At 30.9% G+C, this 18329-nt stretch overlaps 1 protein-coding gene across 1 annotated transcript in view; it reads left to right on the top strand.

Moving 5' to 3' along the window:
* LOC149139739 (zerumbone synthase-like) overlaps nt 1-17780 on the top strand; it is a 230970-nt gene extending 213190 nt beyond the window's left edge. Inside the window, exon 3 of the mRNA XM_089449958.1 lies at nt 16961-17780. Coding sequence (XP_089306084.1) covers nt 16961-17765 — 805 coding nt within the window. The 3' untranslated portion in view covers nt 17766-17780. The remainder of the gene's footprint in view (nt 1-16960) is intronic.
* The last annotated feature ends 549 nt before the right edge of the window (nt 17781-18329 follow it).

Below are 18329 nucleotides of genomic sequence, written 5' to 3'. Positions count from 1 at the left end.
CTACACATGCATTCTATATAAATATTTTAATTAAATTCAACCTCTTATGTATGTATGTATATATATATATATATATATATATATATATATATATATATTATATTAGTGATATTTTATAAATATTCTAATTAAATTACACCAAATATGTATATTCATATTTCTATTTTTTATTATGGCTAATATTATCTTCGATTTAGATATTTTTATGTTAAAAGAGACACTTGTCAACCTAATTTTGACAACGAACAATTGGACATGGTCAATCACACATCACCCTCAAACTAAATTGTAAAATGAGTCTCTCAGTGCAATAAAAATAATTCACTATGACTAAGTATTTGGATCTCCATATTAAATAACCTAATTTTATATTAATTTTAGAAATAGACAAATTAATCAAAATTTAAAAAAAATAACAATTATAGTTTTAATTTTGAATATGGAGAAGAATATTTCAATATAAGGATTAAATGAATAATTTGAACATCATATTAATTAATAGGTTTCCATATATGCATATATTGAAAGAGAAAGTAACCAAAAAAATATTTTAATGTTGGCCCTTATAAAATATTTTAAAGTAATTGAAAGGAAACAAATCCAATTATTCTTAATAAGAAGATGTGCAATTCACCTAATGATTAAGATACAATTATGTATCCTTTATGTAAAGCAATTCAAAGAAAAAAATTAATATTAATACATTTTAAGTAGTATCACTATTCTACATTTTGATATTTTTTAAGTGTAATTGTTTTGATCAATTTTATCTACAACCTAACAAATATTGGTTAAAATTGTAAGTTTCAGTTATATGGTCTACACAACTAAATGTCCAAAAATATTTTGAAAGCTTTAAATCTATTTAAATATTCAAAAAAAATCAAACAATGAAAAATCTCCTATACACATGGATATCTTAACAACATATCCATCAAATACAAAAATAAATCAAATGTATTGTGCAAATCCTTCTTCAAAATTTTATATTATAAAAATAATTCTACCAAAATAAATTAATCTCTTTGATCAATTAAAAGATTAATTCATAATTAATATATATAAAAACCATTAATAGAACCTCTTTCACTACAATAACCTATATTATTTCTATCTTAGTATCTCTTATAAAAACTAAACTTTGATTTATAATTAAAAAACAACTCTTAACTTATAAAATTTACTATATTAATTAAATAAGTCGAAAAAAAAATAACTCTATTAAGTTGGAGTATGAGATGGAGCAATTCGATCCAGTAATGGGGGTAAAGATGAGAAGAATGATTCTGGGCATTAAGCACGCGGCCAGCGTGGCGTGATGATCCCGTGGAAGAAGGGCACCATTATCTCCACTGCCAACATTGCAGCTATTGTAGGACTTTGTCCATACGCATACACCGCCTCCCAGCATGCACGTTTGACAATGAAATTTTTACTTAATATGGGTAGGGAGATATAGGGAGATATTTTAATATGGGTAGGGAGATACAGGGAGATATTTTATTTATAAGAAGTAAAATATTTTTTCATTATTAATATACTTTTAAACCTTCTAATTATGTATATTAAATTTTTATTTATTTATAGTCTATATTGAATAAGGATTTTTTTTTTCAAATAAAATTTTATTTTGGACCAAATTGATAAAAAATTCACCTACTATATATATATGGCTAAATTGATGATTTGGTAAAAAAAAAATACAAGTTTTAATAGTAAATTACGTGTTTTAAATTGATTATTGGTGTACATTTTATATGTATGAAATTTCAAACTAGAATCATCATCTACAATACTATATATAGGAAAAATATTAAATCCTTAAAAAAATTATCTGTTGAAATTTTTAATTATATATATCAATTTAAATGCAACATATCAATTCTAAAAAAATGCATGATATCATGGATCTGTATTTGATCTTTCTTACCTGATTCATAGTTATGCAGTAAGCACCTCATTATCCTAGGATACTATTGTTAATTATCTTTGTTTGAATGAACTATGGACTTATATGGATCAAATCTCTTAAGGTGCAAACTTTAACATATATATATATATATATATATATATATAGAGAGAGAGAGAGAGAGAGAGAGAGAGAGAGAGAGCATTTTTGAATGTATAAATGGATTCAACATAATACCCTTGGACACTTGGATTTTGTTAGATTTAAAAAAAACTGAGTAAACCAGTACCTAAATGTATGATAGCGAAAATAATTGAAACGTTTTGACCATAAGAATTTTTTTTCTTCTAATTTCTTTATTTTTTTGGTCAATTGAGATTATTTAGGATGGTTGGGAGGAAGGAATTGAATCCTCCCCAACAAGGTTCAATTCCAATAATTTTCACAATATTGATAATATAAGTATATTCTTCATATGAGATATTGAGTGTAAGTGTATTCTTTATATCCTCATATGCAATATACAATGTAAATGTGAAAAAAATACATAATTTTTCTTTTAAAGCCACATAAAACTAAATAATCTGTTTTTCAAATCATTAAAAACAAATCATATCTAATATAGATACTCGACATCAAAATATTTTATTTAACATAGTCATTATAATATTTATTCAAGAATCATATTGTTAATATAAAAATGTTTTTTTGTTATTAATATATTTTCAAATACATATCAATATTTGATCTATTATCTACATCAATTTTTTATTATTATTATTATTATTATTATTATTATTATTATTATTTATATTTACAATATAACTATATTCTTCAAATGTAATATAAGAAGTTGTACCAAAAAAATACATAGTTTATATATATATATATATATATATATATATATATATATATATGACATTGAAGTATTTAAAAATGAATCCCCTAGTAGTGTAACTAATTGCACTTTCTTTTAGGCTCAAAACCCTTGTAGCCTCCATTTTCTAGCAGCGAGTATCCTTCCCTTATAGAGGTGAGGGTCCTCTTCTCACATATGAACCTCCCAAACCCTGTTTTCCTCACAAGAGTGGTGGCCTCTAGTGTCAAAAAGCCCCACCTTTAGATGTTTTTCCTTCCACACCCTTTCCTCTCTCATTTCCTCCGTCAGCTGACTGGCGATAATGACTCTTCGTGGTTCAAGGGGTTCAAAGGGGATGCCCCTGGGATTTCTGAAATAGATAGTAATAAAGAAGATCTGAGGGATGTTCTTGTAGGAAAACAACTATAGTCCTCCAACTGTGCCATTCCTCATGTCAATTTCCAAGATTGACTTTAGGAAACCTTACATGCAGGTTGAAGATCTCTAATTCTAGCCACAATCTTAGAGAGGAAATCTACGAGGGTCCCTTCTAGATCTCACACAAAATTTTGTTTGTACACTCTACCTTTTTGGGTTTGATCTATGGATCTAATAAGGGACCTCAAACTCTCGTTAGAGGTCAAATTAGGGATTCCTCATGGGATTCAACACCTCCCTTTTAAAGGTAAGAAAGAGAAGATCCTCTTCCCATCTCTCATTATAATATTTGTAAACACACAATTGTGCTCTTGACTCTTCACTTCTGACGGGGTGCCTTGGACAAGCCTTCCTCCTCCCAAGCTTTCTCATATAAAAACGTAGTTTGTAATTAGGCTCCATGCGGTGTTGTTCCTCCTTCGACTCGTCCTCATCCTTAAGGCGAAGTGGGCCCTTCCCAAGTTGTTCCTAGTCCTTTTATAGTGGATAAATTTGACAATATTCCCTCTATTGAGTTTTCCCATCCAGATTAGGAAGATATTCACAACCTAGTCATAGAGAAAGTCCTAATATTTCACTTTAATTGTTTCTGGCTTCGCAAAATGGATCTTTATCAGTGAATGCACTCTAAATGGACCAAAACCTATAGAGCTCTCTTCTTTTCTAAGGGAGTCTTCATAGTTCTATTTTCCAATCAAGAAGATTATCAGAGTGCTCTCTCCAAGGGACCATGGTTTTTGGGAAAGTGGGGTTTTTCATGACCCCTTGCTTCCCATACTTTGACCCCTCTATCGCAGTAATCACAAACCTTCCCATTTATGTTCGAGTTCCAAACTTGCCAGCTCATATTTAGTACTATTCAGTGTTTATGAGTATCAAAAACTCCCTGAGCCACTTTCTTGCCACAAATCCTATGCAAGGCCAATGCAGATTATATACTTATGGTAGGAACTGTGTAGAAATCAACACCAACAAATTCTTGCCTGAAAAAATCATCCTGAAAGTAGGTGATTTCCACTAGATCGAACTCGTAAACTATGAGAACATTGTTTTTAATTATCACCTCTACCATAAAATAGGACATCAAAATAAGTCCTTCACTCAAAATCCAATAAAATAAAAGGCTAAATCTAAGGTTTGAAATCCATGCAACTCACCCCCTCTAGATGAAGAGGTCTCCACTTCTTTAGACTAGGAGGACATTAAGCTGAATGATGACTTGCTCTCCTCGAACGAGGCTTAAACTTCAAATATTCAAAAGCCTTGTGAGTAGAGTACGGAGTGTTATGAAACCAGCTCACAAAAAGATAGAAAAGATAGTTGAACGCCTTAGAATTCAACCTCTTTGAGGGGGCAACCTCCTTTACATTACACAAATGAATAATTCTTCAATGATACAAATTACAAGACCTCCTTTCTATATATAGGATTCGAAGGAGTCATAATATAATCAGAGCCGACATAACAATAATAATGTAAGGGCACAATAATAACAATAGTGGGCTTCTATGGGGCACAATAGTAACAATATGGGGACTATATGGGTACAACAATATAAGAAGGGGGTTGTACTAATAACAATAAGGGGTTACGCTAGTAGTATAGGGGCATAACATGCCCCTTTCCTTCAAAAAGTGTTGTCCTCAATGCTTGAGTAGTTCTTGATTCTTCTATAGAATATTCTTGTACTCCCATGTGGAATATTCAGCGGGTAAGTTCTTCCACTTGATGAGATACTCTGAAATGATTGATTTCGTAGTTGTCGAGTTCTTGTTTCTGTGACTGCTCCAGGTTCCAATATGATTTTTCCTTCCTCTTCAAGTTCTGGTAATATTGTTTGAATTGGGATCTTCTGCAACTTTTGAATGAGTGGCCACACTTCTTCGTCCTTCTTCCATTCATCCCTTGCTTCGTTTATCCAATCTGATTGGATAATAGAAATAGCACAAAACAATGCTTCCACATCCTCATCCTTTCTTGAGAGTGCATCTGCAACAAAGTTTTTCTTCCCTTTTCTATAGATGATGTCAAACTCATAACCCAAAATATTTGTGACCAATTTTTTTTGCTCTTCTATAAATAATATTTGTTCTAAAAAGTATTTAAGACTATCATGATCCATTTTTACCTTGAAGTGCCTTCCCATTCGGTAAGGTCGCCATTTCTTAAGTGCATGAAGTATTTCCAACATTTACTTCTCATAAATAGCTTGCTTGAGATGTAGCAGTAAAAATACCCAATCACCTACATCAAAACATTTTTCACTACAATGTTGATCTACCTATTGTTTCATTCGATTTTGCACAAAAGTGGCATTATCCTTTAAAAGTTGAAGAACTTGTTGTTGATGCTCGATGTGATCTTTCACTGCTTGAACCTTTTTCTTATTGATATGTCCTTCTATCTTGAGAGTTTGAGGAGTGGTAATTTCTTCCAATGCTTTACAAGATATGATCGGATTCATTTCTTGATGCTCGATGTGATCTTTCACTTCTTGAACATTTTTCTTCTTGATATGTCCTTCTATTTTGATAATTTGAGGAGTGGTAATTTCGTCCAATGGATTACAAGATATGGTTGGATTCATTTCTTCTTTCTTGATGTGATCTTTCACTTCTTGAACCTTTTTCTTCTTGATATGTCCTTCCATATTGAGAGTTTGAGGAGTGGTAATTCTTGCCAATGCTTTACAAGATATGGTCGGATTCATTTCTTCTTTCTCTGGGGTTGGTTTCTGGGGTATATACTCTTCTTTTGATGTTTCTTGATCCTTTTCATCCTCCTCTTCATAATCTATGTAAAATAATTTCTTCTCAGCACACTTATGACCTTTAGTGCATTTGCTATCACAATTGTAACAAAGCCCTTTTTCTCTTTTCTCTTCCAATTGTTGTGGTGTAACCCTTGTAGGTTGTGGAAGGCTAAGAGAAACAACACTTCTATTATTATATTTGTGAGAGGTAGACTTCCTTGTTTCCATAATTTTACTTTCCACTATGTAACAAAGCCCTTTTACTCTTTCCAATTGTTGTGGTGTTGCTCTAAAAAAGGTGTTACTCTTTGTATCCTCATAATGTGCTATCATTTCCTCCATGAAAATTGACCATGTAACCAGTTTCTTACGAGAACAAAGCCCTTTATACCATAAAAATTGATCTGGTTCTAAATATGAAGATGCAATACATACCTTTTGTAATAGTGGTACACCATGTAGATCAAAATATTGCTGCATCTGAAGTATCCAATTTACCGGATCCTTGCCATCAAACTTCCTCATATGGCCTTTTCTTGATTTTAGGAGCTCAATCTTGAAACGACTATAACTCTGTAATTTCGATTCTTCCAGTTCTGAAATTGCGACATGCAGTAGCCCTCTGTGTCCTCTTTCCACTGTCACCAGTCTGATCCAAATTTGATTCTCCAAGGAAGAGTTATTCACAATCTCCCAAGATGACCTGATTATAGACCTTTCAAGAAGAGCAAACTTGTATGAAGTTTCACGTGTCACTGTTTTGACCTTTGGATTTGAAAAATATATACAAAAAACTACCGTCTATCCTCTTTTGTACCTTCTTACAAAATTTCAATCCAATGCTCAAAGAGAAATTTATGACGATTTTCCTCTCATCACCCGTTTGGAATGTAATTCAGGAGTCTGCAACAATAACAACTTCCTCAGATCATATCTCCGCAAATATAGCACAAAAAGATTTGAAATTTAGACCCGAGGTTCAGTGCGATTTTGTCTCAAATGGTTTTTTTTTTTCACTTCTGAAACGTTGCATAAAAAATTTATACCGAAAATGTCACGATGACCTATTTGGAGCAGCGAAACCATAGAATCCAAAGCTCCGATTCCAAATGTTATGGAACCAGCTCACAAAAAGATAGAAAAGATATTTGAATGCCTTAGAATTCAGCCTCTTCGAGGGGGCAACCTCCTTTACATTACACAAATGAATAATTATTCGATGATACTAATGAAAAGACCTCCTTTCTATATATAGGAGTCTAAGGAGTCATAATATAATCAGAGCCGACATAACAATAATAATATAAGGGCACAATAATAACAATCGTGGGCTTCTATGGGGCACACTAGTAAAAATATGGGGACTACATGGGTACAGCAATATAATAAAGGGGCTGTACTAATGACAATAAGGGGTTACACTAGTAGTATAGGGTCCTAACATGGAGAACCAAATTTCAAGAGATCGAAAAGAAATAGATAGTAACACTGCTTCTTTGGGAGTTGTAAAGTGAGCCCACGAATCAACTTGCTTAGAATCTTTCAAAGATGCATCAACAACTTGTCAGGACAATCTTCCACTAGCCTTGCTTACTCCCTAGCTGAATGGATGGGTGAAAGTAGCCAAAAGAAAGGAAAGAAAATTAGATCATATCTTCAGACACCCTCATAACTCACTCCTAGCCATGTAAATATTGTTTTTCTTGTACATTAATAGAAAGTTTCTCTCGACCTTACAAAAAAATGACATTGAAGTTTATTCAAAAATGAAAACATAAGCTTTTTTTCTTCTTTTTATAATTACTTTATCTTTCTAAAGTTGAAAATGATAAGTAGTATTATTGATATTCTATAAAGAGTTTAATTGAATTCAATCAAATAAGTATATTCATTTTGGTTTTTTGTTATAGTTAATATTATCTTCTATTTATATATTTTTATTTTAAAAGAGACACATTAGGGGTAGCAGCTTGAGGTTAAATAAAGGGAGAATCACGCATCACCCTCAAACCCAATTGTAGAATGAGCCTCTAAGTACAATAAAAATAATTCACTATGATTCTTAAACACAATATTTAGATCTCTATATTAAATAACATAATTTTATATCAATTCTAAAAGAAATAAATTAATGAAGAAAACAATAAATATATTTTCAATTTTGAATAAGGAAAATATTCCTATATAAGCCTTAAATAAAAAATTGATCATATTAATTAATAGGTTTGATATATGCATATATTGAGAGAGAAATTAAGAAAAAATATTTTAACGTTGCCCGTTATAAAATATTTTAATCACAAAACTAGGAAGTAATTCAAAAGAGGAAAATTGAATTATTCTTAATAAAAAGAAAATGTGAAATTCACCTATTGATTAAGATACAACTATGTATTTTTTATGTAAAGCAATTTAAAAGTAAATAAATTAATATGAACACATTTTAAGTAGTTTCACTATTCTACATTTTGATCATTTTTTAGTGTAATTTTTTTATTAACTTTATCTACAACCTAATAAATATTTATTAAAATTGTAGATTTTGGCTATATAGTCCACACAACCTAAATGTCTAAAAAAAATTCAAACCTTTAAATTTATTTATATATTTAAAAATATAATTTAAACAATAAAAAATCTTTCGCACACAAATAAAATATATTAACAACATATCCATCAAATACAAGAAAAACCAGATCATCAAATACAAAAATAAATCAAATCGGTTAAATTACACATCTTTTTCAAAATTTGAAATTATAAAAATAATTTCATCTCAAAAATTTCAAACTCTTTCATAACTTTCTAAATTCGTAGTTAATTTATATCAATAACATATTTTATTTGTATCTAAATATCTCTTTTAATTTAAAAATTAAAAAACGACTCGAAACTTATAAAATTTATCATCTTATTATAAAAAACAACTCGAAACTTATATAATTTATCATGTTAATAAATATGTGGAAAAAAATAACTCGATTAGATTGATGATATGAAAATTAGAATATCATATATAAAAGTTACGACCATGTGTTGATATTAAAATTAAAATACCATATTATAAAAATTGGCATGGTGTAATTAACGGGAGGAATTATCCAGAAAGTTATGGAAATTCTGGTTACTTTCGAAAAAAATTTGGTAAGGATTTTTGTAAATCCAAGTTATAGTTGTTAAATTTCATAATTTTAGGTGTCCAAGATGTCTTTGATGGTTCTGAATCCATTTCCACTTTTAAAAACATGATTCAAATATAGCCTCGACAAAATTTTTTGAAATTTTTTCATCCCTATTCGATCCATTTTTAACTATCCATGTAATTCCTCTGTCTAAGTAGACGACTCCTAAAAATTGCCATTACAATGGCTGTGGCTCTTGCAACGTTCTCCGAGCAAAGGCCTTCAATGATGGACCAAAAAACATTGCAAGCACTTACGAGTTTCTTTCTCACTTGTTACAGTTTGTCTTTCTTTCTTTGAAATTAGTTAAGTTAACCCTTGTCTACAATATTATATCTATGCCAATATTTACCCATAACATATATGTCTGCGTGTACGCTGCTATCAGGTTAGGCACCGATCCTATAAGCATGTTGTCTCCGAGCTGCAAGACGAAGAGGGCCACAATCCTACACAATAAATCATGAACCTCTTGGTTTTGCTGGACCCTGCTCACCGAAATCCGTTGCCCTACAATACCGGATTCCGCTTCCGAACGGGATGAAGAAGACTCTGCATAATCTTCCAAAGGCAGCCAGAATTCTTGTGCAGCAAACTTGGACGCGGCGGCTTGAATTTGTGGCGGAGATAGAGAAGAGGCGTAGGGAATTTCCGGCGGGGACTCGGAAAGAACCTCTAAAGGGATAGACTCGCGATTGGCCAGGTCTTCAGCTATTTGGAAAGTCCTTGATGGTTTTAATAAGACTTCGATGTGATCGACAACGACATCTTAAGGGGTTGTCTATCAACCTCACAAATTTTCGGTGGGAATGGATAATTTGTTTTTCAAAAAAGTAGAATGTAAAGTAGAATGTTAAAGTGTTTGAATGATTTTTGGATCAGTACTATAAAGAATTTTTAGGTCCTCTCAAAATCTTGAAATTGGACAGATATAATTAAAATGTTTAAAAATTTCTATCAAAATTTGTCATAATCTTACCTGAATTTTAATGCAAAAAATATACAATTTAAACTTATCTAAATTTCTAATTGCCTACTCCTCTTGCTTAAAAACATTTAAACATTTTAAAGTTTTGAAATAATTAAAATCATGTGACCCATAGCATTTACTTATATGTTTTTTAATGTGAGGAAATTATTATCAGTTAAAAGTGAGGGATTATAGGGAGAACCGAAAGAGTTGATATTATCTAATGAAAATGTGTCTATGAACATATAATGTCATAAACATATAAGTTAAAAGGTTGATAGGTTTAGTTTTTTTCATTCATTAACATTTATTTATAAACTAATAATTTATTACAAAATATATTCACAGATATATTTTATTACAAAACATATTTAATCATATACCTCTTTACGTATCTGTGTATTTTATTACAAAACATATTTAATCATATACCTCTTTACGTATCTGTGTGTTTGAGAGAAAGTTCATTATATAATTTAATGCATCTTAAAATTCATCATTTAACAATTCCTTTCTTTTTACAAAGAGTATGAAACTAACAAATTTTTGTTACCTACAAAATTTTATTACTAAAATAACATTTTTATTGCTAAATTTTTATCATTTAATGTTTATATTCTTTTAACAAACATGTTTTTATTAACAAGAGACTTGGTAAAATGACATTTATACTTTAAATTGTTAACCCTTTTATATCAATCCATAGGAAATATAATAAATTTTCTCATATAATCGAACCAATAAGAATTAAAAACACAACACCCTCATTATGTTGATTTGCTCAATTAACTTTTAAATATCTTCAAATTATTTTTATATTATAGAAAAATATAGTCAAAACATGTATACAAAGTTGTTTACCAAATTAAGCTTTAATTTTCTATATTCAAAATTTTGACCCAATTTCTAAATATAATAATTTTGCGTAAAATTCGAAATTATTATCTTTCATACGAAACCATTACAAATACATTTATCTCACACCCTCTTTTACTATTGGTAATTTCTATTCCTAATTTCTATTATATCTAGTTTATTCATTATTATATATACTCCTTAGTATTAGAGTGGTAGTGGCTAAGTTTAATTATATGTTTGGCCTAAATTACTCTAACTAATTACAAATTAACTATATATATAATGTTATATTTAGTAAATGATGTTGCTTTCGTTAGTTTGTAAATGGGCAGTAATTGTCAGGCATAACACATAACAAGTATCATAAAATATTAAAATTCATAAGAATAACTAAATTATAATTTTATTTAAAATAATAATAATAATTGTTTTTAATGGTAAAAACTATTAGTTTATAAGTTAAACATATATACATTTAAGAAAAACATGTAAAAAAATTCTTAATCACATCTGAGTGTGTCATGGACATTCTTAATCTGTGAATAAGTTTTTTTACAATACCATCATCAAATATCATGGCTTATCAATACACCATGTAGGAATTTATAGGGTAAGTTCCTCACATAGAACACGAGAGGAAACCGCTCACAAACATATCACAGATCAATACATTAATATTCTTGACATGGTTAAAACCCTCATAGAGGCCCTCAAAGAGCGGAATAGTCCACGGGCTAACCCAATGTGGCCACTTCATGCAATTTATTAATAAAAAAGAAAGAAAATTTACATAAGTTTCTCTCATGAATGGTCACCTTAAAAATGGCCCTCCATGCTCTTTAAATAGAGATCATGGACCAATCGGGTGTTAAGCCATGGATCAAGTGTCAGTAATACTGAGGAGAAAATGAACCGTTGGATCACTTCATGTCTAGAACATATTGTGACCGTTGGATTGTGAGTTACAAAAAGTACGTACTAAAGAAACACACTTTACCTAACTATACACTAGACCAAGATATACCTAACTATTTCCTATGTGTCGAAATATCCTAACATCCCCCCTTAAGAGCAACCTAGGATAGGATTGAAGGATGTAAAAATATGACACAATAGGAGAAGGAAGGAGGCATTAGAGCTTATCCCCCTTTTAGTGACAACTTCCTGAAATCCAACCATAAATCGAAGTTTAGTCAACCTCGCCTCTGTGAGAACCTTTATAAAGATGTCTCCAACTTGATCATCGGTTGAACAGTATTACACTTCAAGAACATGGTAATGAACAACCTTCTGATGAAGTGCATATGTAGTTCAATGTGTTTGTTGTGTTGATGTTAGATCGGATCTTTGCAAAGTTGAATATCACTTTGATTATCACACAAAAGTGTACTCAGATGCTGATGTTGAAAGCCAAAATCTGATAGGACCTGACGAAGCCACAGGTTTCCTTACTAGCTTCCACAATGCCACGATACTCTGCATTTTCTAAAGAGAGAGAAATGGAACTTTGTTTCTTGCAAGCCAATGTAATAGGTCCAGAACCATGAGTGAAGACATAAGCTGTAGTAGACTTCTGATCATTGGGGTCACCAACCCAATCAGAATTAGTGAAACCAACCAATAGAGGAGATGCTTTTGCACTGTAATGAATCCCAAATTGAACTATACCTCGAACATAATGAAGCATTCTTTTAGTTGCATTCTAATGAATTTGATTTTCATTTTGCATAAACTAAGAAATAATGCCAACAACAAAGGAAAGCTCAAGATGAGTATGGGTTAGATACAATGTTCTCCTACAAGGTAACGATATAAGGTAGCATCGGCTTTAGGGGAAGTACAAATGACTGAAAGTTTGGCTCGAGACTGAAAGGGAGAAAGGGTTGACATACAATGTTCTATGTGAAAGTGGCTTAGAATATCATAGGCATACTTGGATTGGGAAAGGGAAATACCTTTATTGGATTGCAAGACTTGAAAACCACGAAAATAATGTAAGTGTCCTAAGTCTATAATTTCAAACTGCTTTTTAAGGCTCCACATCACATGGTTTATAAGGTTGGGATCACTACCAGTAAGGATAAGATCATCAACATAAAGAAAAATAATGATTGAAGAGACTTACCCACTTTCTTGGTGTAGACAATATTGCGAGAATGACACCTAGAAAAGTGAGTTTAAAAAAAAATATAAGCTATCCATTTCGGCGTACCAAGCCTGAGGGGCTTGCTTGAGACCATAATGGTATTTCTTAAGCTGACATACAAGGCTGGAGTCTGTTTGTATAAAGCCAGGAGGTTGTTCCATATAGATTTCTTTATGTAAGTCCCCATGCAAGAAGGCAGATTTAACATCCATCTGATGGACTTCCCATTTGAAAGAGGCAGAAAGGGAAAGAACAAGGAAGATATAGTTCATTTTGGAAGCATGGGAGAAGGCTTTAGTCTAGTCAATTCCTTCAACTTGTGAAAAAACCTTAGAAATAAGACGAGCTTTATTTTTATCAACTTTTCCATCTGGTCCAAACTTGGTTCTGTAAACCCATTTTCATATAAAAAGTTTCCATCCCTTTGGAAGAGGAACAAGATCCCATGTATCATTTGCCAATAATGAACGATATTCTTCATTCATAGTTGCGTCCCATTCTGGATGGCCTGAAGCTTCTGCAAGGTCTTAGGATCATAATTCTATGAAGCTTGAGCCTGTAAAGAAGAGGCTCTATCAACTATCCAGTAAATTGACAATAAAGACACGCTGAAGTTTTGAATGACCTTTGCCAAACATGAAGGACGAACATCACAATTGCCTATGTTTTTTATGCTTCGTCGAAGACTCTTTGCACTGAGCTACCCTTTCTCCTCTTCTTTCTATAAAATTGCAAGGTTGATTTTGACACACTGACGTTGTGCTTAAGCTCGAGTATTTCGTATCAACTTGTAGCTTTTTTGCTGCATCATGTTAACCAACTTATCCACTCAAGTGGTACTTATCTACTCAAATTTTAAGGTAGTACGATCTGGATCAATTTCAAATTTTACAACAGCTATTCTTTTAAAAGCCATCTAAATCCTCTATACTCTATTTAGGTGAGGTAGTGATTGCCTGACTTGTCAAACCCGACCATGGTACTAGGGTGGAACGAACACACGATCATTTGATACCAATTTCGACATTGCTTCGACTCTCAGGTGCTCCATCAGTGGGTTAGGAAAAATCCCTAGTTTTTGTGGTTTCGTTGGTCTCACAATTTCCTTCTGAAGCATGGATGACCTCAACTCAACTAATACAATGTTGATCTCATGAAATAATGGATAGATAATATATTCTATGACCAATTATCTACATCCAAAATCATATTGTAATAACTAATTATAATATAATATTATAAATAAATTATAGGAATATTTAGATGACTAGGACAACTATATTAATAAATGTAATTGATATAGACTCCTTATAAATGTATATGAAGCATATTAATAATTATTAAATATATGGTAGGAATTTAACCTTATTGTAAAACTCTAATATTAGAATCTTAATATTATAAACCTACTATTATAAATCAAGATTAGAACTTATAATATTGAAACTTTTATATTATTAGAATCTTAATATTATAAACCTACTATTATAATCAAGATTAGAATTTATAATATTGAAACTTTTATATTAATAGAATTTATAATATTGAAACTTTTATATTAATATTTAATAATAAAAATATAGTATTAGCTTTAATATTAAAAATTAATATTACATTTATAACATTAATTTTAAAAAAGATTTGTAAACATAATATTATAAACTCTAATATATACAAATATTATTATAATTTTTTTATATTACACACTTAGTATTATAAACTTGTTATTAAAAACTTTAATATTAAATTCAATATCATAAAATAAACAAATTATAAAAATACTTTTAAAATAATCTACTTTAATATATATTAATAATACTATGATATGATTTGTCATAAATATTTTTGTTGAAAATATTAAAACTTATCCAGAGAAATAGAAAAACAAATATTATTTTTAAGATTAAAAACAATGTTAACATGTTATAAAAACATTAAATAATATTATATAACACTATGAAATAGATTTAAGATAGTTAAATTAATAATTCATCAAAAAAATTAATTACAGATCAAAATAAAATCCCAACACATTAATAATAATGTGTACTTATCTCTTTATTAAATGAATATTTTATCTATGTACTAAAATAATAGTGAACTTATCTCTTTATTAAATGAATATTTTATCTATGTACTAAAATAATAGTGAGCTAATTTGAAAAAATCTTATCCACTTAACACATGCCAAAACAATAGTCAACTAATCTGTTGTATATCTGTTTGTTGAAAATATTAAAACTTATCAAGAGAAATAGAAAAACAAATATTATTTTTAAGATAAAAGCCAATGTTCACATGCTATAAAAATATTAAATAATATTATATAATACTATAAAATAGATTTAAGATAATTAAATTAATAATTCATCAAAAAAAATTACAAATTAAAATAAAATCCCAACACATTAATAATAATGTGTACTTATCCATTTATTAAATGAATATTTTATCTACTACCAAAATAATTGTGAGCTAATTTGATAAAATCTTATCCACTTAACACATGCCAAAACAATAGTCACCTAATTAAATAAAGTTCTATCCATTTAGATCGAAGAACCTCCCGGAAACAAATTGTCTATCCATTTAGATCGAAGAACCTCCTGGAAACAAATTGTCAGTATTACCAATAACAATCCCAATCAATACGACACAGGAAGCTACAAAAGGGTAACACCTGATAATTCCATACACCTACTTTTCCCTGTTATTGCATGTGAAGCTTGCCTCGCTATCTAATTACCCAAATTTCATTCCAATTAACCATGTCTAACCAAGAGGCTGATGCACTCGGTACCCGTGTTGGAAATCTCAACATCCATGCAGAGCGGAGGTAATCACAGGAGAAGAATCGCTTTCTCATTTTGCAATCTGTTAAATTTGAGAGTTCTCTGAAATTGTGATCTGTTTTGCAGGGATAGTATGAAAATGTAAATTTCTTTATAGATTTAAAGTATAATATAAAGTATAAGTGGTATAGGAGTAAAGTATGATTTTGAAGTTTGGTTTTTATATTGTTATAGATTTATTTTAAACACAGATCTAATTTGAGTTGAGATATTTTAATTTTATAAAGATTAATCTGAATCAGGATATCAAAATCTTTTACGTGTAATTTTTTATGAATAAACATTATTTAAATATTTTATATAATTATACAAATATCTTTTTATTTTTAAATATTTTAAACTTTTTATTTTTGTTAATATTATTAAAATTTCAATTTTAATGATGAACTAACACAATTACAAGTCATATGGAGTAAAACAATTACAAATCATATCTCAGCTCGAAAATTATTAAAAACATTTTGGTTTTCTTTTAATCTATATAGAAAATTAAATTTGTAAAAGTTAACCAAAAAAATCCCGGTAAAAAAAGAGATTTTGTGGATAGGATTTTAGCAGCATGGCTGGATTGATAGGGTGTGGAGACAACAGCAGGGTTTAACAATCGAAACCTACACTGATGAATTCAAGCAAAGAAGGCAATTCCCGGAAGTGCAGATTAATTAACTGTTTATTTTTATTTATCACGATGGTACCTGGTTTCGGTATTCTGTTTGGCTGTAATATAAGTGGATTATTTTTGGTTTTTTTTTGTTAAATTATAGAAATCCTAGTAAGATTTTGATAAAATTTAGTATAGGGTTTTGTAAATTTAAGTTATAATGGTTAAATTTCAAAATTAATTTTGGGTGTTTAGTAATTTTTAATTATTCTGATTCTATTTCCATTCTAAACCATTATTTTTTGATTTTTTTTAACGGAAACCTGCCACTTTTGAATGTTCTTTGCAATGGTCACTGGTTTTAAAATTCTGGGCAATGATCTTTGAATGCAGACTGGAGGGCAAGGTCGCAATAATAACGGGAGGAGCATCTGGCATCGGAGAAGCCACCGTTCGGCTTTTCACAAAGCACGGAGCCAAAGTCATAATCGCAGACGTTGCCGACCAAGCTGGGAAAAAGCTGGCCGAATCCCTTTCTCCTCCCGCAATTTTCGTGCACTGCGATGTGACCAATGAGCAAGACGTGGGCGCAGCGGTGGATTTGGCCGTAGAGAAACACGGTCAACTGGATATAATGTTTAACAACGCAGGAATAATAGCTCCAGGTAAAAGCGTAGCAGAGTTTGACATGGATCAATTCGATCGAGTGATGAAAGTAAACGTGAGAGGAGTGATGGTGGGCATGAAGCACGCTGCCCGCGTGATGATTCCGCGGAAGAAGGGCACCATTATCAACACTGCCAGCATTACAAGTGTTATAGGAGGACTTTGTCCATACGACTACACCACCTCCAAACATGCAGTGATAGGGCTGACGAGGAACGGCGCAGCTGAGCTTGGGAAATACGGGATCCGAGTCAACGCTGTGTCTCCTTATGGACTGCCCTCGGATCTGACTGTTGGGTATTTCAAGAAGGAAGGCGACCCCTCCGCATTTTCTAAAGAAGTGGATAAGCCCGCTGTGGCAGACTTCTGCACCAGAGTTGCCAACTTAGAGGGAAGGGTTCTTACAGCGGAGGATGTTGCAGAGGCATGTCTGTACTTGGCTAGCGATGAGTCTAAATATGTGAGCGGGCATAACCTTGTTGTGGACGGAGGAATCAGTGTTGTTAACCACTCCTGGGGAACCTACCGATGATAACTCAACGCTACTATTTGTTAATGAAATTAGCTCAGAGTCGAGTCGTAGTCCTACTATATAAATAATGCCGGATCACTGCTGCTTCATCTGCTGGTTTTGGATTCCCTCTGATATCGTTGTGACTTATTAGTAACCTAGCCCTACGATATAAATAATTGTGGTTCACCACTCCGTAACCCTACGATATAAATAATTGCGGTTCAGCTCTGGTTCATTTGATGGTTTTGGTAAATGGCTGTCGCTTTCCTTAACTTGAAAGATGTCCTTTTGGCATGACATATTAATAATTATATATGATCACATACGTCCTCATGGTATGTGATCTAAAAATATATATATTATTTTGGTCTTTGTTGTATTATTTTACATTTCCAAAGTTATATTGTATTTAAAAGTTTTAGTCAGAATTTGCAGTTATATTTTTGGTATATTATATTTTTTATGGTGTAAAATTTATTTTCAAATAAATAAATGAATTAAATAATAATATAATTTAAACAAATTTTTATTATATTTAAAAAAATAAATAAAAAATATAATAGAAAACCCAAAATTACTATT

This window comes from Pinus tabuliformis, chromosome X (assembly GCF_031772625.1).
Source record: "Pinus tabuliformis cultivar Carrire ecotype Pingquan chromosome X, CPIR1, whole genome shotgun sequence".
Classification (NCBI taxonomy): Eukaryota; Viridiplantae; Streptophyta; class Pinopsida; order Pinales; family Pinaceae; genus Pinus; species Pinus tabuliformis.
Note: the sequence above shows the minus strand (reverse complement) of the source record. Positions and strands in the feature narration are given on the sequence as shown.